General features: G+C 34.6%; 2 protein-coding genes and 1 non-coding gene across 3 annotated transcripts; 2 read left to right on the top strand and 1 right to left on the bottom strand.

The window, feature by feature from the left end:
* The first annotated feature begins 2,237 nt into the window (after positions 1 to 2,237).
* On the top strand, positions 2,238 to 4,601 carry LOC107644365 (Late embryogenesis abundant (LEA) hydroxyproline-rich glycoprotein family). The gene is made up of 3 exons (XM_016348203.3): positions 2,238 to 2,949; positions 3,254 to 3,325; positions 4,311 to 4,601. The coding sequence occupies exons 1-3, from the start codon at positions 2,329 to 2,331 to the stop codon at positions 4,362 to 4,364; spliced, it is 747 nt and encodes a 248-aa protein (XP_016203689.1). The 5' UTR covers positions 2,238 to 2,328; the 3' UTR covers positions 4,365 to 4,601.
* A 6,014-nt stretch (positions 4,602 to 10,615) lies between these two features.
* LOC148566166 (protein FAR1-RELATED SEQUENCE 5-like) lies at positions 10,616 to 12,478 on the top strand. Its single transcript, XM_088487409.1, has 5 exons — positions 10,616 to 10,651; positions 11,033 to 11,055; positions 11,376 to 11,753; positions 11,882 to 12,288; positions 12,372 to 12,478. Exons 1-5 carry the CDS (start codon positions 10,616 to 10,618, stop codon positions 12,476 to 12,478), a joined length of 951 nt encoding a protein of 316 aa, XP_088343535.1.
* Positions 12,479 to 20,897: 8,419 nt separating this feature from the next.
* Positions 20,898 to 21,005, bottom strand: LOC148566165 (small nucleolar RNA R71). The gene has a single exon (XR_015885134.1). It is a non-coding gene; the product is annotated as a small nucleolar RNA R71 (small nucleolar RNA).
* Positions 21,006 to 24,673: the final 3,668 nt, after the last annotated feature.

Genomic DNA, 24,673 nt, shown 5'->3' with positions numbered 1-24,673 from the left:
AAGTAGAAATTCAATTAGCTTTTTGAATTAATTGATAATTTGATGATTATGTTGAAATTCAAATAAAAATAGAAGAATAACTTTGATACTTAATTTTTAGCTATCACACAAAATTAAGTTATATTAAAATAATTTTAACCTTAAATTTCTTTTAGAATAATTTCTAATAAATTATTATTATTATTATTGATGAGTCACAATATATATACTTTTTATATTTTTTGTTATAAATATATACATAAAAATCTAATGATAACTATTTTTAACAAAATATATTTAAAAAATCATGATACGGTGTTATTATGTAATTAATAATAATAAATTTATTTTATTTTTTTATGTGGTGTAATTGATACAATGAATATTATTCATTGCGCATTTAGTGATGATATGATAAATATATGAGCATATTTACTTATAATCTTATTTAGTACATACACATGAATATAATCAATATTTGGACCACTTCTTAATATAAGATATTTCTGACTTGGAGTTAGAAAATACTCAATATAATAAAATGAAATATACAAACAACAAGACGTGAAACTAATCAAACCACAATAATATGCTTTTCATTTAAAAGAATATGAGTCTTTGTACATATCTTTTTGTTGAATTTAGAATTGTATATGTAGTACGAATGGTTTAATAATATTTTTTTTTTGAAAATATACCATACTAGAAATCAAATAGGTTTTACTTAACTTTAAAAGTTATTTCGATTATAATATTTACTAATACTCTTTTTCTAATAAATACTTGAAGAATTTAGTGAGTCACGTTGGAAAATAGACAGAAAATTGTTATGTCTGACGAAGAAAAATATTGAAAACTGATCTGTGTAATAATTTTTTTGGGAATTAAAATGTCCACTTTTAAAATTTTTAGAGACTAATTTGAATAATTATTCTCTTAAAAAATAAATTGATACACTAAAATTTTAATCCGATTCTCAAAATTTTGATATACACAATTTAATTCTCCAACTTAACATTTAAAACTCACGTTAATCTCTAATCTTATTTTATCATAGAACCGTTAACGACAATATATGCTAAAATAGACGGATAACTATTTTACTAAATTTTTTAATAGTTATCTGAAAAAACAATTGAAACTTTTGTATACTAATTTTTTTTACAAAATATTTAAAATCTTATTCTTAATTTTACTTAAGGTTTTAAAATTTTTTAAAAAAATAAATTGAAATAAAAAATTTTAATTACTACAGTCTACAGTAAAACCGTTAAAAAATTCAGCATAATTCCGTTAATTATTTAATTTTGGCGGTAAAATTATATTGAAGTTAAATAAAATTTTTTTGAATTCAAAATAAAGAATTTGAATTTTTTAAATTTTAAATTTGTACTTTAGAAGATAAAGTGTGATCTTCTATTCTTGAATAATTTCTCTTTTATATTTATTTTTGGTCTCACTTATAAAATAAATAGTGAGAGATTACATTTTATTTTCTAAAGTAAAATTCAAACTTTAAAAAATTCAAATCCCAAAATAAAATACTTTAAATTTTAAAAATCAAAACTGAATTAAGAGACTAATTTGATACTTTATGTTCAGTTTACTACCATTGTCAGTCTTTCCTTTCTTTGCTGACGCATTCTCCTTGGTTCTCTCTTCATTTTTCTTTCTCTCTTTCAACAAGTGAGAATTTGACCGAGTTTGTGTTAGTCCGGATATGAGTGAGTGAAAGAGGTGACACCAATAATCGGTATGGTTGTTTTGGGTGAGTGAATTCGTGCATAAGAACAAACTGCTAGAGAGATTCTTTAAACAAAGGAATTTTATTTCTTAAAATTAATTAAAATTTTCAACAGATTAGTTGGTTTTCTTTTTCTTTATCAACGTGTCATTATTTTTGGAACTCATTAAAATTATACCACCCTGATATTAGGCATATTATTACCCTATACCATTATTTTGACATCTAGGCCTTTTCTTTCTTATGTGTTGACTCAAAAAATACTATTCAAAGATGCACATATAAAATAAAAATGATTAATTTTATATAAAATTAATAATTAATAATTAAAATTTATTAAATAATAATTTAATTAAATTATTTAATAAATTTTAATTATTAACTTTATACAAAAACAATTTTTTCTTACTAAAATGGTAATATTTAAGAAATAAGTTATAAAAAGTTGACATGTAAAAAGTCCAATTAGTCGGAGAAAACAAAAATAATAGACGTATTAATAGATGTATTAGTTAGAATTATAATTATGATGATGATTTATTACGTGTTTGTGCGATACGGAAGGAGACTAGACGACACAGTGAAAGGTACCATCATCATTCAGAATGACCACCGGGAACGGGAAGGACGATTTCGTCCCTTACTCTCCCCTTCCCTCAAACCCTAATCCCGTCCCTTGCAATTACCATTCTTACCCTTCTTATTCCCCACCTCAAAACGTCGTCGTTCTTCTCCCCCGCTACCACCCCGACACCACCTCCCGCCGCCGCCGCCGCCGCTGCCTCTGCTACTCCGCCTTATTCTTCCTCTTCATCATTCTCGCTGTCGCCGTCTTCTTCATCTACCCTTCCGACCCGGACATCCGCCTCGCTCGGATCCGCCTCAACCGGATCGGCATCCGAGCTGACCCGATACCGGTTCTCGACGTGTCCTTCTCCGTCACCGTTAAGGTTCGTAACAAGGACTTCTTCTCTGTAACTTATGACCGCCTCTTTGTTTCCATTGGGTACCGCGGCCGCCAGCTTGGGGTGGTGGAAGCCGCCGGAGGCAAGATCAAGGCGCGCGCCTCGTCCTACGTGGACGCCACGCTGGTCATTGATGGGTTCGAGGTGATCTACGACGCTTTCTACTTGCTTGAGGATCTTGCTAAGGGTGTTATCCCCTTCGATACACAAACGCGCGTGGAAGGGAAGCTAGGGTTGTTCTTCTTCGATGTTCCATTGAAGGTAGGTGCTGATTCACTTCTCAATTTAAGTTTTCAGCTAAATCTTATTATGCTGGTTTCTGAAAATTGTTTTAATGGTCCTTCTATGAAATTTGCTACTGATTTTACTATTAAGAGACTCATTTGATCTTGGGAGTATGGAATGATATATTTGGGGACATGAAGTAGGTTACACCATTAATGATGCCTATAATTTTGGGACTAAAATAGGGTTTGCAAGTTCAAGTTGCTGAATATTTCCCCCCAATTCTCATGTTTTCTGAGTGGAACTTATTTTGTGATTTTTTTTTCCATGCTGAATCCAGGCAACTGTGTCATGTGAAGTGTATGTGAATGTAAAAAACCAGACAATTGCTCGTCAAGACTGCTATCCTGAGGTTAGAATCTGAATTTTTGTTTCTTCTGTAAGAATGATAGATTGGTCGTTTATCTCTATGTTTGTGGCCAATGAATGATTCATTTCATGGCTTTTTTCCTTTCAATAATTGGTGGGATTGCCAATGAGCCTTTGCCGGATGGTTAAGGGGAGGTGAACTAAGGTCTTCAAGTGAGAGGACCCGGGTTCAAGCCGTGGGGAGAGTTGTGGCTATCTTTGCTATTCTTCGCTTTTCCAGGCTGGGTCAAGGGGCCAGGGGATTACTTCGTTAGCTGATTTGAAAAACCCAGATAGAACTGCTGGATACTTCTTATTTATGCTTGGATAGCATGTTTTGTTTTTCCAAAAATGCTACTAATGTCGATAATTCCCCCTTTTTTTGGCAGCATTTGGTTTGTCTTGTGTTACCAATTACTGATTGCTGATTAAAGTTTTTTCCTAGCTGTGTATTCTACGTATTAGATTCCCTCCTTTCCTTTTCCAAACACCTTTATTTGGGGTCTCTCTTTAAGTCTGCATAATTGTCCTGACTTGGAAGAATACCGTGCTTTGTGATCCTTTGATTGTACTTGGTATTCATTTTGGTTATCCAGTTTCAAGTTTAAACCAATTTTTGTTAGGTGGAAGCTTCCTGGATTTTATAGTTGTCCTTGTTTCATAAAATCCAGATATGCTTCTCAAATACATTCAATACTAGTTCTAGAAGCATACATAACATAACCACTCATTTTAGGTTTTGTAAATACCTTCTTAACATTGTAAAATAAAAACTGAGTTGTATATGCTTTTTAGTAAGCATCACAAACGTTGCAATTGTTATTACATCTACCACAAACATTGCGTTGTCCTTAGCTTATACAATTCTTGCATGGCCTGCATTTTAGTTTTGGCAATGGAAAACCATGTGGCTAAGTAGATAATTTATTCAATGCATTCATCAGTTTCATACAGAAAAACTTTGCTAATCTATTGTTTATTTGCTTCAGTCACTGGGTGATAAGCTGGATCAAAGCACAAATGTTGGAGCTGAAGATGCATGACTCTGTAGCAATCTTTAGCATGCTCTGTTCATATCACGGTGGTGTGTTCTGTTCCTTGCATTAATTTTACCAGGCTGTATAATTTTGAATATGATTGACACATGACACACACCCTTGTAAATTCTGATTGACCAAAAATTACCAGCATCCGTATTTGTTATGTACTATGAGGTAGATGAGATAGGAGCTTTGTTAGTCCAGTGATTGAGAAATAAATTAATTGGTTTTCCTGATAAACCTACGAAAGAATGTGTTTTCAGCAATCATGAAACTAAATCAATTGATATCATGCTTGGTTTAGTTAACTTAGAATCTCTAGTAAAAGAGAAATAGATTAAAAGAAATCGAACCTCCTGGCTCTTGCGGATACTATTTACTACCATAGTGATTAGTGACATGTGACGCAACCCCCGGAAGGAAAAAAAGGGTTCTGCTGGACACATATATTGATCTTCCATTTTGTTCTATCTATTATTTTAATAAAATGTGGACATATCAAAGTCAAGGATTCAGATCCTTTGATTGATCTTGAACAAGCCCAACTGCCCAAGTTAATGTTAAGAGAGAGAGATAGACACATCATACATGTATTATGAATGCGTATAGTCCTCTTCGAATTTGTAGGGTCCAATTTAGGCATTTGTGTTTATCTTTTTCCTAACATAATATAGTTTAAAACTAACATGGGAGATGATTCTAACCCCAAAATCAAAGGAAGGTCATTGTAGTGACATGTAGAATGTTCGGCGCTTTGAAATGTCACAGGTTATAGCACATTACAGTCAAATTGAATTGTGCACTTCACTTTCAATTCGGTGGTGGTATATCTTCTTCACGTGTGGTGGATAAGTTGCTATCTAGAATCCAATTTCTGGTTGCTGTCTACTTTAACAAATATTCTGTGTTCATTAATGGGTTATGTAGCACTGGCAAAATGAACAAAAAGGTGTGATTTCTAGGTGGTGGAAAACATGCCATTTAATTAATGGGAAAATAAACTTATTACTTTAAGTGCAGATTTATGTTATAAACTTATAATTTAAAGATTAGGTTCTTTTGATATATTTCTTATGGCAACTATTATACTTAACAAAATCTTTCATGATCTATTCCAACAGTGTTATGATCTGTTTTCATAGGTAAAACCATTATATTGATATCAGTAGATTGAGTTATTTAAGAGACACTGCTTATTGCACCCAACACCTAGTCAATGGTTAAGGAATTTTTTAAGAGATGGGCATATTATGAAGTGATTTAACTGCTGATTTATTTTCCAGCAACAGGCATTACATACTTTAAACTGTTCTCCTTAACCATCTTTGTTCTTAACGTCTTGCTTTAGTCATCATATATAAAGACAGTCCAATCGTTGTTTATTGTTTGTGTAAACTACTGTTATTCAATTATATATGTACTTATAAAATTTTAGAAATACTTAACAATTGAATCAAGGAATATACTGTAATTTTTTTTTTGCTTAACAAAGATAATTTCACTTATAAATGAAATAAATTACAAAAAGAAAAAGAGCCACTAACGGCTATAGCACTAGGTAAAGGGCAATTTACGCAAATAAAACAATTAGAAAGAAAGCTTACGCAATTACAAATTACCAGACGCAATTGCAACATTTCAATTTGTATGTAATCTGCTACACGCTACTGCGGATTCCATTAATACGTAACCCGCTACAGGACGCTACATCCTGTAGCGGTTTATGAAGGAATAAATGCACAGGTTAATCCGCAATACCCTGTAATGGATTATGGCAAACGCATTAGAGAAGTGATCAGCCACCATGAACATGAACGCAGAAGTAACAAATTTTAGCTTTACGTGAACATGCGTTCAGAAGTGGAATCACTTTTTTTTCTCCAACGCGTTTGCCAAAAACACACATAGGTATTTACCAAGCAGCCACGTTATGAAGAAACCGCTGTAGGGTATCGCGGATTATCCTGTACATTTATCCCTTCATAAACCGCTACAAGATGTAGCAGTTTATGCTCTTGGTGTTTTCGAACTAAACTGTCGCAGAATGTAGCAGTTTACTTGTTAATAGAATCCACAGTAGTAAGGTGTAGTGGATTATATACAAATTAAAATATTGTAATTACATCTGATAATTTATAAAATTGTATTGCATAAACTTTTTTTTCAATTATTTTATTTACGTAAATTGCCCCTAAATAAAGTAGGATTTCCCATTAAAACAACAGAAACATTAATAAGAACCTATTTTTCAGAGGAGAGCAACTACAACTAATCAAAAGAAAATTATATAACGAAAAAAGAAAGGAAAAAAATAAATAAATAACTAGATAGATTAGGTTTTATAAAGCAACATCATATTCCTTTTTAAACTTTTTGACATGTCATCGGAACATAAATGCGTTAAACACAATAGTTAGTTTAGAACAACTTCCTATGTGCCACACTGCCACAAAACAAATACAGAAACGGTTTTTGTCAGGAAACTAACTAAACTAGGAGAGAAGTTAACTCCAACCAACCTTTACAAAAATTACTTAAAAGTTATGGCATTTTAATAATAAATGCTGCGATTGATCTTTCTCGTTTCAGAAAGTAACATCCTTATTAGTCAGAGGAAAAAACAAAGAATTGTCGAATGGTTTCTGCAGTCATCATAAACCTAAATAACAAAAAATTCACAATAATCTTTCCCTTTTGAGCCCATATCCATAGTATTGCTCCATTTTAGCACAACAGTATATATAAAGAACTTAAAGAACCCCCCAGTTGCATAAACTAGTATCATCTCTTCCAATAAAAAGAGAAAACACTAGTATCGTAACAAACTTTGTGATCATTATATCACACACAATCCTGAAAAGAAGGGGAAATATATAACATTTTATAAGCATGCCTATTATAAATATATTATAACATTCATGTATGTACTAACTGGAATTAAATACATCTTATAGATCAATGTTCAACCATCACTTAATTTGTTCTGCCACGCCACACATACTCTGCATGATGCTGCCTGCACCGGAATGACCCCGGATGCTGCGACGGCGAGCACACGCATCGCTTCATAAGGCCATTCTCTCCGGAGCTGTCGCCGCCACGAGCCTGTGTAGTCGTCATCATTGCCCTTTGTGCATGCCTTGCGGCGGTTTCCACCTGGAAAACAACCCATCTTCTATGCACCACATCAAGCCCTTCTTGGCTAACATAAGGATCTCCCGGGTAACACATTAATTTGTTTCTTCAATTCTTTTTCCTCCTCAAAACTCTTCTTCCCCTTTACTTAATAATATGCAATATTATTATATAAATATATGACTCTTTCTCAAGTTAAGAGTTCAAAAAGAAAAGAATCTAGGGGTCATATATATGATGTGTGTGTACCATTATTGTAGAAGAAAAGAAAGAGAGAAGAAAAAAAGTGGTGCATAAGTAAACGCCTTTTGGAGTTTGGCATAAAGGGCATTTTGGAAAAGATTCTTTTGGGATAGGTTTGTGGTTGTGTTAAGGCTTTTTATACATACGTGTATAGGTATGTATGCAATTATATGCATGTGGGTTTTTTTTTTTTTTTTTTTTTTCGTTTTTGTGATGGTGTGTGAAAGAGGGTAAAGCAAAACCAAACATTGTCTTGGTCCAAAACACATACTAGAACAAAATTTTGGTAATAAACTTGTGTGGTGGGACCCACAGACCACTACTAATGATGAACATAGTTAAGGCATCTGTCTAAGTTGTAGCCACCTGGGTGTGTTGGAGTGACTCTGGTGTTTGTGATGATCCAAGAACGAACAATTCCTGTGAGGCATGTGCTTCTAAGTTGGATATAAACGAGGATGCTTTCAGAAGCATCACCACCGCCACTGGATTTTACTTTGGACCTATTCAATTTCAATGTTACCCTTTTCATATATGGTTCTGGTTTCGTACTCTCCATTTTTGTTTCGTCGGAATTTATCTTTTAGTGGCTAGAAAACTGACTATAAAACTTGTTACATATAACCATTCCTTGCAAGTTGTAACTAAATTTCATGGTTTGGTATACTCTAGGTAGTCTTTGTATTTGTATAATCATCAACATATTCAAGTATTTTCCAAAGCATTAATAAAAAATGAGTGGTTATTATTATATTTAATTTAAAAAAATATAAAAATCTAATTTTTAATTAATCAACATTAATCAACTTAGAATTTAAGATTTATTATTTATGATGTAGGGTTAACTGGTTAAGGGTTTATGATTTAGAATCTAAAAATTTAAAATATTTTTTTTTTAAAAATTAACTAATGTTAACTAAAAATTAGTTTTCTAGCATTATTTTTAATTTTTATGGCATATATTGAATTTATATATATTACCATAAGAAGGCAATTCTATTTGAGAAATACAATTAAGCATTGAATACCGACATATCTTCTAACTAAATGAGGTTCGTACCGTATGGGGATTAATTTCTTCTATACTACACTCAATTCTCATTGTGCCTAATAAATGACAATATTATAAATTTATGGGTTAACCACCAAAAACACCCCTGAATTATTTAAACGCTGACAAAAATACGCTCGAATTTTACTATTGACAAAAATGTTTTCAAATAATTTAAAAACACAACACCAATACCCAACAATAAATATATATTTTCAAAAAATATTTTAGAGATTGAATTTTGATGCAATTTTTTACAAGAATAATTATAAAAATAATATATTATTATACATAAAAATTGGTGATTTTTGTTAAGTATATAATTTTTTTATAATTCTTTTTTTTACAATCAATAATACTTTTAAAAAATTATAAAATAATATATACTTAACAAAAAATCACCAAATTTTAAGAATAATAATATCTTTTTTTTTAATTATGCTTGCAAAAAATTGCATCAAAATTCAATCTCTAATTTATATTTTGAGAAATACATATTTAATGTTAGTTTTTTTGCAAGATTATCTAATATTAAATATGTATTTCTCAAAAAATATATTAGAGAGTGAATTTTGATACAATTTTTTGCAAACATGATTAAGAAAATGATATATTAGTATCCTTAAAATTTGGTGATTTTTCGTTGTGTATATATTTTTTTTGTAATTTTTTTTGTTAACAACTAATAATACTTTTAAAAAATTACAAAAAAAAAATATATACTTAGAAAAAAATCATCAAATTTTAAGAATAATAATATCTCATTTTTTTAATTATTATTGTAAAAAATCACATCAAAATTTAATCTCTAAGACATTTTTTGAAAATATATATTTACCGTTGGGTATTATTATTATATTTTTAAATTATTTAAAGGTATTTTTGTCGATAGTAAAATTCGAGTGTATTTCTGTCAGCGTTTGAATAATTCAGAGGCATTTTTGGTGGTTAACCTAACTTTATTCTTTAGTTAGGAACATAAGTTTTCCATTTACTTATATAGATATGAAGTTTTATATATAATATATGCTTTTTGTGATAGTCCTTTTTAAGGTGCGTTTGGTATTTTTTTTCTTTTTTTTCAGTCGTTTGGTATCAATATGTTTAATGACAAAATACACAAAAATTTATTTCGGTATAAAATTGCATACAAAGATGGTGAACAAAGAAGGATGAAAAACTGAAATTTTCTATACTCCCATTGAAAGGACAGATTCGGACAGGAACATACAAGATTGGTTTATGATTTTTCTTTTCCTTAATTGTCCATGTAATAGGGTTATGTCTCTTCCATTCAATTTGGCCACTTCAGACTTCAATTAGACCTAAGCAATATGGTAGTTATATGAATAACAGGGTAATTCAGTTGAATAAATTGATTGAAGATCAAAATTATACAAATGTCTTAAATCTAAATTGGTTATACGAATAATCTCTGCATCCAAGCGATTAGCGCTTACAAGTCTTACAAGTCCTTTACCCTCAAACGCGCGTCTTGTGGCATGTGTGTTTCACGCGCCTGCTTAACAGACTTTTAAATAAATTAACGCGCGAATATATAACTTCCTTTTTTCAAAGGATTTCGTTTCCTTTTTCGAATTTCTTGCCTTCTTTGTTCGATCTCGTTCGTGCGTTTTTCTTTGCCTTTTCATTCCTTGTTTACGTGCGTTTCTCACTGGTTTCTCCTTCGTCATTTACGTACGTTTCTCTCTCTGTTTTCTTGCTTCATTTTTCTCGATTTTCATGGTTTCTGAAATCAAGATTTGAAATCGTTTTGAAGATAATGGATGATTCAACTTCAGATTGTCAGCTGAACCAGGGTGAAATGGATTTTGAATTTGAATCGAATGAAGTTCCTGAGGTGTGATTTAGTTTCAATTAATTATCGAATTTGAATTTGATGCAGTTAGTCCTTTATGATTGTCTTGCTGAATAATGCATGAACATTGATTGTGAAATTAATGCGTAAACATTGAATGTGAATTGAATCTAATGTACTAGTTTTGATTAATTTTGTGCATTTTATACCAGACGTTCGGGTGTAGATCAAAACTATTTGGGTGTATTTTAGAAAAGTTTGGGTGTATTTATAATTTATGGCTTTTTTATTATTTTAGTTGAGTTGTTGTCGTTGGGGTGTAGATAAGGAATATTTGGGTGTATTTTAGTTGAATTGTTATTTTTTTATGACGTGCAGAAACTGTATAGTATATCCTTGTTTTTAACATGGTACATTTTGCAGCCCCTCTGTGATGTTGATGACCAGTTTGTTTCCAAGGTTGGAATGACTTTTAACACCCTTGAAGATGCTGCAAAATTTTACAAGGACTATGCGAAGGCTGCAGGTTTTTCTACAAGAGTTCGGAGCACAAATAAGAAGGGAAACGAAATTAAGAATCAATTGATTACATGTAGCAGAGAGGGAAAATGGAAATCTAAAATATCTCCGACCGAGAAGACAAATCCCACAGCTGGTTTAAATTGTCCTGCAATAATTTATATACACACGTTGAAGGATGTTGGTGCTTGAATCATTTCGGAGGTCGTGTTGCATCATTCACATCCTTGCTGTCCAACTCAAGCAGAGTTGCTCAAACAGTACATGAAACTAAGCATGTCGTTCGTCGTACAATAGAGAATAATGAGAAAGCCGGTATCAGACCAAGCAAAACTTACCAACCATTCGTTGCGGCAGCCGGGACTCACCGCGAGTTAAATTTTATCGAAAAAGACGTGAGAAATTACATCACGAGAAAAGTGCAGAATGTTTCGGAACAAGAAGATGCAAAAGAATTCGGAAAATACTTGTTAAGAATGAAAGAGAAGAATCAGAATTTATTTTTTGAGCTCGAACTCGAGGACGATCAGTCGATTAAGCTTGCTTTTTGGGCCGATGCAAGGAGCAGAGCTGCCTTTGAGTATTTCGGAGATGTTATTTCATTCGACACCACCTACAATACAAACAAGGAACATGCTATTCTGGTTTATGATGCTGAATTAATGTTGTTTTATGAATCTGCTGCAGAGGTGTATATTGGAGGTTTTTGGGTGTATTTTGTTGATTTTAATTCTATTTTGTCGTAATCTATTTCAGGTATAATCTGGTTTGTGGTTCTTTTGTCGGGGTGAATCACCACGGTCAGTCAACGCTTCTTGGATGCGCTTTGATGAAAAACGAAGATATTGAATTATTCAAATGGTTATTTCAATGTTGGCTTCGTTGCATGGGAGGAAATGCTCCGAAAGGGATACTCACCGATCAATGCGCGTCAATGAAAAGGGCTATAGAGGCTTGTATGCCTACAACAATTCACCGTTGGTGTATTTGGCACATCACGAAGAAGATTCCAAGCAAATTAAACGGCTACAAGGGACATACAAAAATCGAACAAGAAATGAGCCAAGTTTTTTGGAACTCTCATAGAAAAGACTCATTTGATAGGAATTGGAATGATTTTCTGCTGAAGTATAGTCTTGTGGACAACAAGTGGCTTTCAGGTAATGATGTTTAAAATCTGTAGCAGAGGTGTAAATTGCATATTTTTGGGTGTAATATAGTCTGATTTGGGTGTATTATGCAGATCTTTATGAAGACTGTCATATATGGGTTCCAATTTATCTGGATTACCACTTTTGGGCCGGGATGAGAAGCACACAAAGGAGCGAGAGCATGTATTCATTTTTTTAACAAGTTCATTACCCGGAACAGCTCACTTATCTAATTTGTCAAACAATACGATAATTGCCTCAGAAGCAGGGGACAATCAGAGAGAGAATCTAATGCTGCAGATTTTCACACCGTCATACCGTCTGTAATAAAATCCTCCATAGAAGCTCAGTTTCAACATGTGTACACTCACCAAAAGTTTAGAGAAGTCCAAGCACAATTCAGAGGGAAGGCGAATTGCATCACAAGATTAACAAACTCCGCTCTAGGCTATTTAGTATACGAAGTTGGAGAACAAGTTTCCAGCTCAATATTCAACAAGTTTGTGGTTACTTACGACTCATTAGCAGCCCAAGTGAAATGCCAGTGCTTATTATTCAAGTCAAGAGGGATATTGTGCCGTCACGCCCTAAGTGTGTTAAGCTTTGAACGAGTAACCCAAGTGTCATCGAGATATATATTAGAACGATGGAGAAAGAAGGTAAAGAGGCGACACACACACATCAAGAGCAGCCACGACGAGCCATTGTTGGAGCCAAGAAGCAAGAGGTTTGACGAATTGGTATTTTGTTTGCAAAATATTTGTGAATTTGCATCAGAATCCGAGGAGATGACTGCCATTCTGCACCGTGCCTACGATAACGTCATGGTTGAGATGGAAGAACTGAAAGCCAAAAGAAAGGGGACATGTTCGTTATCTCACGAAGATGCCAACTTGGAATCCGTTAACGAGCTTCAAAGCTCTCCAAGGGTTCGAACAAGAGGTCCAAAAAATAGGCTAGGTTCAAAGTTGGACAAATTGCAAATGCCTCAAAGAAGAAGAAAACAAAAGCTCTAAACGAGGTAAAAGTCATGTTCTTTAAATAGGTGGTGATTGAGTTTAATTTTCTTGTTAATATTTTTGCTAATATGTGAGTTTATTATTTCCAGTTAAACCTTTTTGATGCTGCATCAGTGATGCAACCACATTCCAGCCAATATGACGGACATGTTATGAATTATCAGTTCAGGAAACTAGCAGCAGAGGATAGCTTTTTGGGTGTATAGTAACAAGATAAGGGTGTAATGCTCAGTTTTTTGGGTGTATTTCTGAATTTTCTTGTGTTTGACATTTTACATTTATATTTTTCAGATTCTGCTATTTAATGTTAGAAATTATCGTTCTGTTTAAGTTTTTATGGTTTAAGGGTTAGGGTTTAGGGTTAGGATTTAAGGTTTAGGGTTTTAAGGTTTTAGGGCTTATGGTTTAGGGTTTAGGGTTTAGAGTTTTAAGGTTTAGGTTTTAGGGTTTAGGGGTTAGGGTTTAGGGTTTTAGGTTTTAGGGTTTATTGTTTTAGGGTTTAGGGTTTTTAGGGTTTAGGGATCCAGCATCAGGGGGTAGAATTTTGGGTGTATAGTAAAATTATTTGGGTGCAAAATTCAATTTTTTGGGTGTAAAAATTAATCTATTAATATTTTTTGAGATGCTGCTATTTATGTTAGAAATTAGTATTTTCTTTAGTTAGGATTTAGGGTTTATGGATTAGGGTTTAGGGTTTTAGCGTTTAGGGTTTAGAGTTTTATGGTTTAGGGTTTTAGGGTTTAGGGTTTAGGCTTTAGTGTTTAGGCTTTATGATTTTAGGGTTTAAGGATTAGGGTTTTAGGGTTTTGGGATTTAGGGTTTATGGTTTAGGGTTTTAAGCTTTAGGGTTTAGAGTTTTAGGGTTCCAGCATCAGGGGATAAAATTTTGGGTGTATATTGAAATTATTTTGGTGTAAAATTCAACTTTTTGGGTGTCGAGTAGGTTTGGGGTTGTTTTCCTTCATTTTTTAGAACCTGTAATATAGAGCTTTTGAATACAACAGAGACAATTTAATTATGAAAAAAAAAATTATAATAACACTGGATTATATTCGCAAAATTTTACAACAAGTGTTCAAACTATTCCAGCAATACATAACACTTAGATTAATCACTGTCAATATCATAAGAATCTATCAGACAATATGGACTCAACAACAGTGAGGATGGCTTGGACAATCTTACTGCATCACTTCCCTTAATGGCTTCAGCTCTGTCTTGATTCATTTCATGGTATAGAATCCGGGAAGCAAATTCTACTCTAAAGTGGTCCACCTCCTCCTACAGTTTAAAAGAATATTTTTTTAATCAACTATGTTAATTTACTAAAGTAATAAAGAGTTATATAGTTTTAAACACAATTACCTGAGTCCAATTGTCCCACTCACACTTCTCCCTTTTAACGTTTTCAGGCTGAATTATTTCAAGCCATTTCATTACATAAATGGCACAATCATAACTGAAAAACAAAAAATAAATTAGCAAATTAATATAGGAAAGATTAATTTTCAGAGTGAAAGATTTATACCTTGTTTTTTGGCATGAGATGTTAATGTATGGTGATTCAATTTCATTATCCTTTTTCTTGAAAGGTGCCCCTAGCATATACCCTCATTCTTGAAATTACATATCTCTAAAAACAAAAAACAAAACAAAATATAAGAATAAATTTAATAAAGGAATACACCCAAAGGTGTAAACCCCGTTAAATTAGTAGATAATTAGTCAATAAATTAGTTTTTAATAAAGAGGATTAGAAATATGAATATTATATCAAATTAGGATAGAGCTCATCAAAACGAGAATTCTGACACCAATTTCGAAGAAAACGGTCCAAGATTGGACCGAATGGGCCGAACTGATTGAACCGAGCCCAAACCGGGTCGTCGGTCCAACCGGACCGACCTATTAAATGAACCCAAGCCTTTCTTCTCCCTCATTTCAGCAGCAACGAAGCCTTCAGTTTGCAGGGAGAAGAAAAACGAAAAAAAGGCTCCCGAACCCTTACAGTGGTTTTCGATCCCTGTAACTTCTCCGTCCGAGCTCCGATCGCCACACCGTTTGTGACCACGCATCCACCGCTTCAAACTCTACATTTTTACCGGAACAATTTCACTGGTAACTTGTTTAATCACTCTCAGCCTCCTCTTCCCCCAATATTCGAATTTTGAGTAGGAATGTTGAATTTCTTTGATTTCTGATGTTTTAGGATCCAATTAACTTGAGGAAAATAATCACTCTTGCTTATGTGAAGCTTGGGTAAGGTGAGGATATGATAATTCTATTTTAATTTCATTGAATTTGAGCTTTGAGTATTAAATTGGATATATATGTATTATAAATGTGTATTAGGTTGAAAATAAATAATTGGAGCTTAAAATTGTGAATATTGGGACTTGGAGAAAGCTGAGCTTAGAGTTTGTTGAATTTTGAGGGGTTGCCTTGTTTTTGAATAAATTGATTTGGTCGTTACGTGGAAATTGGCCAAGGTATGATTTAGGTTTCTTGCATTTAATATATAATGTTCTGTGAAAACTTAGGCTAGGTGACCATAGGATAAGTTGGAATGCAGGTGTATTTTAATGTTTAGTAATTTATTGTTGAATATACTTGGTTGGTGTTTGTGGATAATTAGTAATGGATTATGGATGGTGGTTGTTGGTATGTTGATTTGGAAAGAAACATGGTTGAATGTTGTTGTTGATGGATATATTTGGTTGGTGTTTGTTGGATAGTTAGTGATTGATTATGGATGGTAATTGTTATTATGTTAATTTGGAAAGAATCATGGTTGAATGTTGTTGCTAGGAATTATGTTGGAATTGATATGTTGAAAGTGAATGGAATGAAAATTATGGATGAAAATGAGGTTTAAAGATGAAGTGGTTATTGGGCTATTTTATTGTACAGTGATGTATATAGATGTACCTAGCTTTCTTTCCGCATAACTTATTCTTTTTTATCCTCTTAGAGGTTTATGGAGAGGCAAGATTGTGTTTATGTACATTTGGGTTTTGGATATGAATGTATATATGTGTAAATATTCTCCGGCCAGTCTTGACTTCGCAGGCTGAGTTAGGAGCTCGTCAGTTTGTATCTTTGACTCTCTGTTCCTGTTTTGGATTACTTTACACTTAATAGCTATAGTTTTCTTAGCACGCAAGTTAACCCGTTTCTTGAGCGTTGCGCTTTTATTTCGCGATTTTTGTTTCCTCTATTCTTCAAGGCTCCTAGCATATTATAATTCTTCTGCTATTATATGTACACATTTTATTTTAGAGGTCGTAATGCCACACCACCTTTGTTTTATGACTTAAGCGTAAAGCTCAGTGTGGTAAGGTGTTACATTATGGTATCAGAGCAGTTCGTTCCTATAGAGCCTAAAAGATGGACTGATTGTGCTTCTGTGCATTCTCTGTATATGTTTTACGTGCTATTAGGATATGCTAAGGGCTTGTGTCTTGGACCAGCCGGTGAGCTGGGATCAGTATATGCCATTAGTAGAGTTTGCTTATAATAATAGCTACCATGCAAGCATCGGAATGGCTCCATATGAGGCTCTGTATGGCAAGAAATGTCAATCTCTGCTATGTTGGTATAAGACTGGAGAAAGAAGTTTATTAGGGCCTGAGATGATAGCTAAAACTACTGAGCAGATAAAGAAGATTTGTAGCCGAATGCTTATAGCCCAGAGCCGTCAGAAGAGCTATGTGATGAGCGGATAATTTATACGCTTTTTGGCATTATTTTTAGTATGTTTTTAGTATATTTTAATTAGTTTTTATTATATTTTTATTAGTTTTTATTTAAAAATTACTTTTCTGAACTTTACTATGAGTTTGTGTGTTTTTCTATGATTTCAGGTATTTTCTGGCTGAAATTGAGGAACCTGAGCAAAAATCTGATTCAGAGGCTAAAAAAGGACTGCAGATGCTGTTGGATTCTGACCTCCCTGCACTTGAAGTGGATTTTATGGAGTTACAGAAACTCAATTGACACGCTCTCAATTGCGTTGGAAAGTAGACATCCTGGGCTTTCCAGCAATATATAATAGTCCATACTTTGCCCGAGATTTGATGGTCCAAACAGGCATTCCAAGTCAGCTCAAGAATTCTGGCGTTTAACGCCCAAACTAGCACAAAAGCTGGCGTTTAACTCCAAGAAAAGTCTCTACACATGGAAGCTTCAATTCTCAGGCCAAGCACATACCAAGTGGGCCTGGAAGAAGATTTCTGCATTAATTACTGATTTCTGTAAATCCTAGGCTACTAGTTCTCTATAAATAGGACCTTTTGCTATTGTATTTTCATCTTTGGGTCTTTGAGAAGTCTTATGCTATCTTAGACACGTTTGGAGGCTGGCCATTCGGCCATGTCTAGACCTTGTTCTTATATATTTTCAACGGTGGAGTTTCTACACACCATAGATTAAGGTGTGGAGCTCTGCTGTTCTTCATGAATTAATACAAAGTACTGCTGTTTTTCTATTCAATTCACGCCTACTTCTTCTCTAAGATATTCATTCGTTCTTCAACTTGATGAATGTGATAATCCATGACACTCATCATCATTCTCATCTATGAATATGTGCCTGACAACCACCTCTGTTCTACTAGCAATGGCTTGAATGCGTATCTCTTGGGTTTCTAATCTAAGATTGGAACCTTCGTGGTATAGGCTAGAATTATTGGCGGCCATTCCTGAGATCCAGAATGTCTAAACCTTGTCTGTGGTATTCTGAGTAGGATATGGGAATGGATGACTGTGACGAACTTCAAACTCACGATTGTGGGGCGTGTGACAGATGCAAAAGTATCAATGGATCCTATTCCGACATGATCGAGAACCGACAGATGATTAGCTGTGTGGTGACAGCGCATTTGGAACGTTTTCACTGAGAGGACGGGAAGTAGCCATTGACAACGGTGATGCCCAACATAAAGCTTGCCATGGAAAGGAGTATGAATGATTGGAAGAAGGCAATAGGAAAGCAGAGGTTCAAGAGGAACAAAGCATCTTCATACGCTTATCTAAAATTCCAACCGAAGAATTACATAAGTATCTCTATCTTTATTTTATGTTTTATTTATCTTTTAATTATCAATTCTCCATCACCATCTGAATTAGCCTGACTGAGATTTACAAGGTGACCATAGCTTGCTTCAAGCCGACAGTCTCTGTGGGATCGACCCTTACTCACGTAAGGTATTAATTGGACGACCCAGTGCACTTACTGGTTAGTTGTGCGGAATTGTGACAAAGTGTGATTCATGTTTAAGAGCTCCAAGTCCTTTGGTGCCATTGTTGATGATCACAATTTTGTGCACCAAGTTTTTGGCGCCGTTGCCGGGGATTGTTCGAGTTTGGACAACTGACGGTTCATCTTGTTGCTTAGATTAGGTACTTTTCCTTTTTATTTTTCGAAATTTTTCTTTTTTCAAAAATACAAAAAGATTTTCTATTTTGTTCTTCAGAGTTTTTAAGAATGAATTCTAGAGTTTCATGATGATTTGTTGAAGTCTGGCTGGTTGAGAAGCCATGTCTAATCTTTTGGACCGAGGTTTCAACTTATCATCACAAGATCTTGTTGATTTCTATCAATTTTGCTGTTGAAAGCAATGATCTGCTAAAGCTTGGCTGGCCATTGGCCATGTCTAGTGTTTTGGACCGGAGCTTTCATTGAAAGCTTGGCTGGCTAGTAAGCCATGTCTAATTCCTGGACCGGAGTCTTAGACTAGCATTGCAATGATTCCTGGAACTCTTATTAAAAATTTTGAACCCCTTTATTTTCTTTTCCACTCAATTTTCGAAAAAATTACAAAAAAATTTATAAAATCATAAAAAAAATTATTTTATGTTTCTTGTTTGAGTCTAGTATCTAATTTTAAGTTTGGTGTCAATTGAATACCTATAATTTTTGAAAATTACATGCATTATGTTCTTCATTAATCTTCAAGTTGTTCTTGATGATTTCATTGCTCTGATCTTTAAATTCTCTTGTTTTGTGTGTTTTGTTGTTTCTCATATGCATTCTCAATTTGTTAGTGTCTCTAGTATGAAAATTTCTAAGTTTGGTGTCTTGCATGCATTGTTTACTTGATCTTAGTTGCATTTTTATTGTTTTTCATCATAAAAAGTTCAAAAAAATTCTTAAAACTATGTCTTTTGAAGTCAATAATACAGAGAATTGAAGATTCAGAACATTCAGCAGAGGAATCAAACAGAAAAAGCTGAGCGTTCAAAACGCCCAGTGAAGAAGGCAAACTGGCGTTTAAACGCCAGCCAGGGTACCTGGCTGGGCGTTTAACGCCTAAAAAGGTAAAGTTTTGGGCGTTAAACGCCAGGATGACACTAGAGGGAAGATTTTGTTTTCAATTCAATTTTTTTTCAAATCTTCATAATTTTTCAAAATCAAATCTTTTTCAAATCATATCTTTTCAATCATATCTTTTCAAAATCAATTTCTTTCCATTTTTTTATTTATTACTATTTTCGAAAATCCTTGCTAAAATTAATGATTTACTTCAAAATTTTCAAGTTGTTACTTGCCTATTAAGAAAGGATCAAATTTAAATTTTAAGAATCATATCTTTTAATTTCTTGTTAGTCAAGTAATCAACTTTAATTTTAAAACTTTCTCTTTTTTTATTTGATTTTCAATCATATATTCTCAATCATATCTTTTCAATCAGATCTTTTTCAAAATTAACTTTCAATCATATCTTTTTAATTTCTAATTCCAAAATCTTTTTCAAAAATCACTTTATTTCTTTCCCAATCTTAGTTTTCGAAAATCATCAATCAAATTTTCAAAAATTTCTTTTAATTATTTCAAAATCTTTTAATTAATTTTCGAAAATTCTTCCCCTCTTCTCACATCCTTCTATTTAAGGGACTAACACTCCTCCTCAAGGTACAATTCGGACTCTATCCCTCTTAATAAGTTCGAATTCTCCTCTCTCTACCTCCTCCTTCTATTCTTCTTTTCCTCTGACACCTCAAGGAATCTCTATACTGTGACATAGAGGATTTTCTACTCTCTTGTTCTCTTCTCTTTCATATGAGCAGGAGCAAAGATAAAGGCATACTTGTTCAAGCTTATCCTGAACCTGAAAGGACCTTGAAGAGAAAGCTAAGAGAAGCTAAAGCACAATTCTCTTTAGAAGGCCCAACAGAGCTTTTCAAAGAAGAAGAAGCCATGGCAGCCGAAAACAACAATGCCAACGATGCAAGGAAGGTGCTTGGTGACTTTACTGCACCCACTCCCGACTTCTATGGGAGAAGCATCTCAATCCCTGCCATTGGAGCAAACAACTTTGAGCTTAAGCCTCAATTAGTTTCTCTAATGCAACAGAATTGCAAGTTTCATGGACTTCCATTGGAAGATCCTCATCAGTTCTTAACTGAATTCTTGCAAATCTATGACATTGTCAAGACCAATGGGGTTGACCCTAAAGTCTATAGACTTATGCTTTTTCCTTTTCCTGTAAGAGACAGAGCTAGGACATGGTTGGATTCACAACCTAAAGAAAGCATGAACTCTTGGGAAAAGCTAGTCAATGCCTTCTTGGCAAAGTTCTTTCCACCTCAAAAATTGAGCAAGCTTAGAGTGGAAGTCCAAACCTTCAGACAGAAGGAAGGTGAATCCCTCTATGAAACTTGGGAAAGATACAAGCAATTGATCAGAAGATGTCCTTCTGACATGCTTTCTGAATGGAGCATCATAGGAATTTTCTATGATGGTCTGTCTGAACTATCCAAGATGTCATTGGATAGCTCTGCTGGAGGATCTCTTCATCTGAAGAAGATGCCTGCAGAAGCTCAGGAACTCATTGAAATGGTTGCAAATAACCAATTCATGTACACTTCTGAAAGAAATCCTGTGAATAATGGGACAACGCAGAAGAAATGAGTTCTTGAGATTGATACTCTAAATGCCATATTGGCTCAGAATAAAATATTGACCCAACAAGTCAATATGATTTCTCAGAGTCTGTCTGGAATGCAAGCAGCAACAAGCAGTACTAAGGAAGCTTCCTCTGAAGAAGAAGCTTATGATCCTAAGAACCCAGCAATGGAAGAGGTGAATTACATGGGAGAACCCTATGGAAACACCTATAATCCTTCATGGAAAAATCATCCAAACCTCTCATGAAAGGATCAACAGAGACCTCAACAAGGTTTCAACAACAATAATGGTGGAAGAAACAGGTTTAGCAATAGCAAGCCTTTTCCATCATCTTCTCAGCCACAGACAGAGAATTCTAAGCAAAGCCATTCTGACTTAGCAACCATTGTCTCTGATCTAATCAAAACCACTCAAAGTTTCATGACTGAAACAAGGTCCTCCATTAGAAATTTGGAGGCACAAGTGGGTCAACTAAGTAAGAAAATTACTGAACTCCCTCCTAGTACTCTCCCAAGCAACACAGAAGAGAATCTAAAAAGAGAGTGCAAGGCCATAACCACAACCCACACGGCCGAACCTGGAGAGGAGGAAGAGGCAATGATCTCCACTGAGGAAGACCTCAATGGACGTCCACTGGCCTCCCTGGAGTTCCCTAATGAGGAACCATGGGAATCTGAGGCTCACACTGAGACCATAGATATTTCATTAAATTTACTTTTGCCATTCATGAGCTCTGATGAGTATTCTTCCTCTGAAGAGGATGAAGATGTCACTGAAGAGCAAGTTGCTAAGTGATGAAAAAACCTTTGCGTGGTCTAGAAATTTACGGATAAATCCTCGTTGCAAGTATAGCTTCTAAACCAACAAAAGTCCTTTCATACAAACGTATTGGGTGTCACAAGTAAGAAATCCCTTTAAAAATTGTTAACCGAGTATTCAAACCTCGGGTCGTCTTCTCAAGGAACTGCGAGGAAGTATGTTCTTATTATTGGCTATAAAGGTTGTAATCGGGGTTTAGAAGATGAGAAGCAAGTAATTTGAATGACAAGTAAAGTAAATGGCAATTAAAATAAATAAATACTGTAAAGAAAACTTTTGGCAAGGTAAGAGAAGTTGGAGGTCCAACGTAGTTATCTCTCTCAACTATAATGAAAGTTGAATCTAAACTCCACTTGGTCAACCTTCACTAGGGCAAAGGAAAGTCAAGGGACTAGTTAAATTGACCTTTGAATCCTATCTATTTCCTAAGAAAAGGTTGGGATTACTTAAGTTCAGCTCAATTAGCAAGATAACGATTATCAATTATGTTGAGTTTAATAACTGTTGAGTTACTGAATTCTTAACCAGGACCAAAAAGGGAAAAAGTAAAATTGCTGGAATAATAAAAATGTCCTTAGATGGGAAGCAATGGTAACTTAAATCAAAGAGAACAATCATAAACTAAAAATACCTCAATTATCATTAATTCAAATAACAGTCTGTAACATGGAAGAATTCATAGATTCAATTATAAAGGTAAATAGCCAACTCAGATACTGAAATAAATAAATAAAGTGAAAGGGAAGTTTAAAACAAAGAAATATAAAACCTAGATTGAGAGTCACTCTTAAAGCGAGAAGAAATCCTAAATCCTAAGAGAGAGAGGAGAAGATCTACCTCTCAACTAAATCTAAATCATTGAAAAATAAAATATGCAAGCTCTCCTCTGAATGGGTGCATTCCCACACTTTATAACCTCTGGTCTATGCTGTCTGTACTTGGATCTGGGCCAAAAAGGGCTTCAGAAATCGCTGGGGGCGTATTCTGTAAATTCTGATACGTGGCCTCTGTCACGCGTCCGCGTGGGTCACGCGGTCGCGTCATTCGGAGCTTTTCCTTGCCACGCGGTCGCGTCAGTCACGCGTCCGCGTCGTATGCGTTCTGCTTATGTCGCGCGGTCGCGTCAGTCATGCGGCCGCGTCGCTGCATCTTCGCTTCTGGCACGCGATCGCGTCGTCCATGCGATCGCGTGAATACCAGTTTCCTTCAAAGCTCCGTTTTGCCTTCTCTTTCCATTTTTGTATGTTTCCTTTTCCATCCTTTAAGTCATTCTGCCTTAGAAAATCTGAAACTACTCAACACACTAATCACGGCATTGAATGGAAATAAAGGTAATTAAAATAATTAATTTTTAAAGCTTAGGAAACATGTTTTTCACAATATGACATAATAAGGAAGGAAAAGTAAAACCATGCAGTTAATATGAATAAGTAGGTGGAGGATTGAATAAATCACTCAAATTAAGCACAAAAGAATTCATGAAATATGGGTTTATCACTAAGTACATTGGAGCAATCATGAAGCTAAATGCCAAGTTGTTTGGTAATGAGACTTGGGAGGATGAACCTCCATTGCTCATCAAAGAACTGGATGACTTGACTAGGCAGAGATTACCTCTGAAGAGACAAGATCCTGGAAAGTTCTCAATACCTTGTACCATAGGCACCATGACCTTTGAGAAGGCTCTATGTGACCTAGGGTCAAGCATAAACCTCATGCCTCTCTCTGTAATGGAGAAGCTAGGGATCATTGAGGTACAAGCTGCAAAAATCTCACTGGAGATGACAGACAATTCAAAGAAACAGGCTTATGGACTTGTAGAGGATGTCTTGGTAAAGGTTGAAGGCCACTACATCCCTGCTGACTTCATAATCCTAGAGACTGGGAAGTGTATGGATGAATCCATCATCCTTGGCAGACCCTTCCTAGCCACAGCAAAAGGTGTGATTGATGTTGACAGAGGAGAATTGATCCTTCAAGTGAATGAAGACTCTCTTATGTTTAAAGCTCAAGGATATCCCTCTGTCACCATGGAGAGGAAGCATGAAGAGCTTCTCTCAATACAGAGTCAAACAGAGCCCCCACAGTCAAACTCTAAGTTTGGTGTTGGGAGGCCACAACCAAACTTTAAGTTTGGTGTTGAACCCCCACATTCAAACTCTACGTTTGGTGTTGGAAGGTTCCAACATTGCTCTGAACATCTGTGAGGCTCTATGAGAGCCACTGTCAAGCTATTGATATTAAAGAAGTGCTTGTTGGGAGGCAACCCAATTTTTAGTTATCTATGTTAAATTTCTATTTTCTTTTGTTATTTTATGTTTTCTGTAGGTTGATGATCATGTGAAGTCACAAAAACAATTAAAAAAACAAAAACAGAAGGAAAAACAGAATGAAAAATAGAACACCCTGGAGGAGAAACTTACTGGCGTTTAAACGCCAGTAAGGGTAGCAGAATGGGCGTTAAACGCCCAGTCTGGTACCATTCTGGGCGTTTAACGCCAGAAATGGGCACCAGAATGGCGTTTAATGCTAGGAATGGGCAAGAAGCTGGCGTTAAACGCCAGAAAAGGGCAGCAGCCTGGCGTTTAACGCCAGGATTGGCAGCAAGGGGCGTTTTGCATGCCACTTGGTACAGGGATGAGATATCC

The sequence above is a fragment of the Arachis ipaensis genome, chromosome B5, assembly GCF_059453495.1.
Source record: "Arachis ipaensis isolate K30076 ecotype BB chromosome B5, ASM5945349v1, whole genome shotgun sequence".
In the NCBI taxonomy this organism is placed as follows: domain Eukaryota; kingdom Viridiplantae; phylum Streptophyta; class Magnoliopsida; order Fabales; family Fabaceae; genus Arachis; species Arachis ipaensis.
The sequence above is the reverse complement of the archived record's forward strand: the minus strand, read 5'-3'. Positions and strand labels throughout refer to the sequence as shown.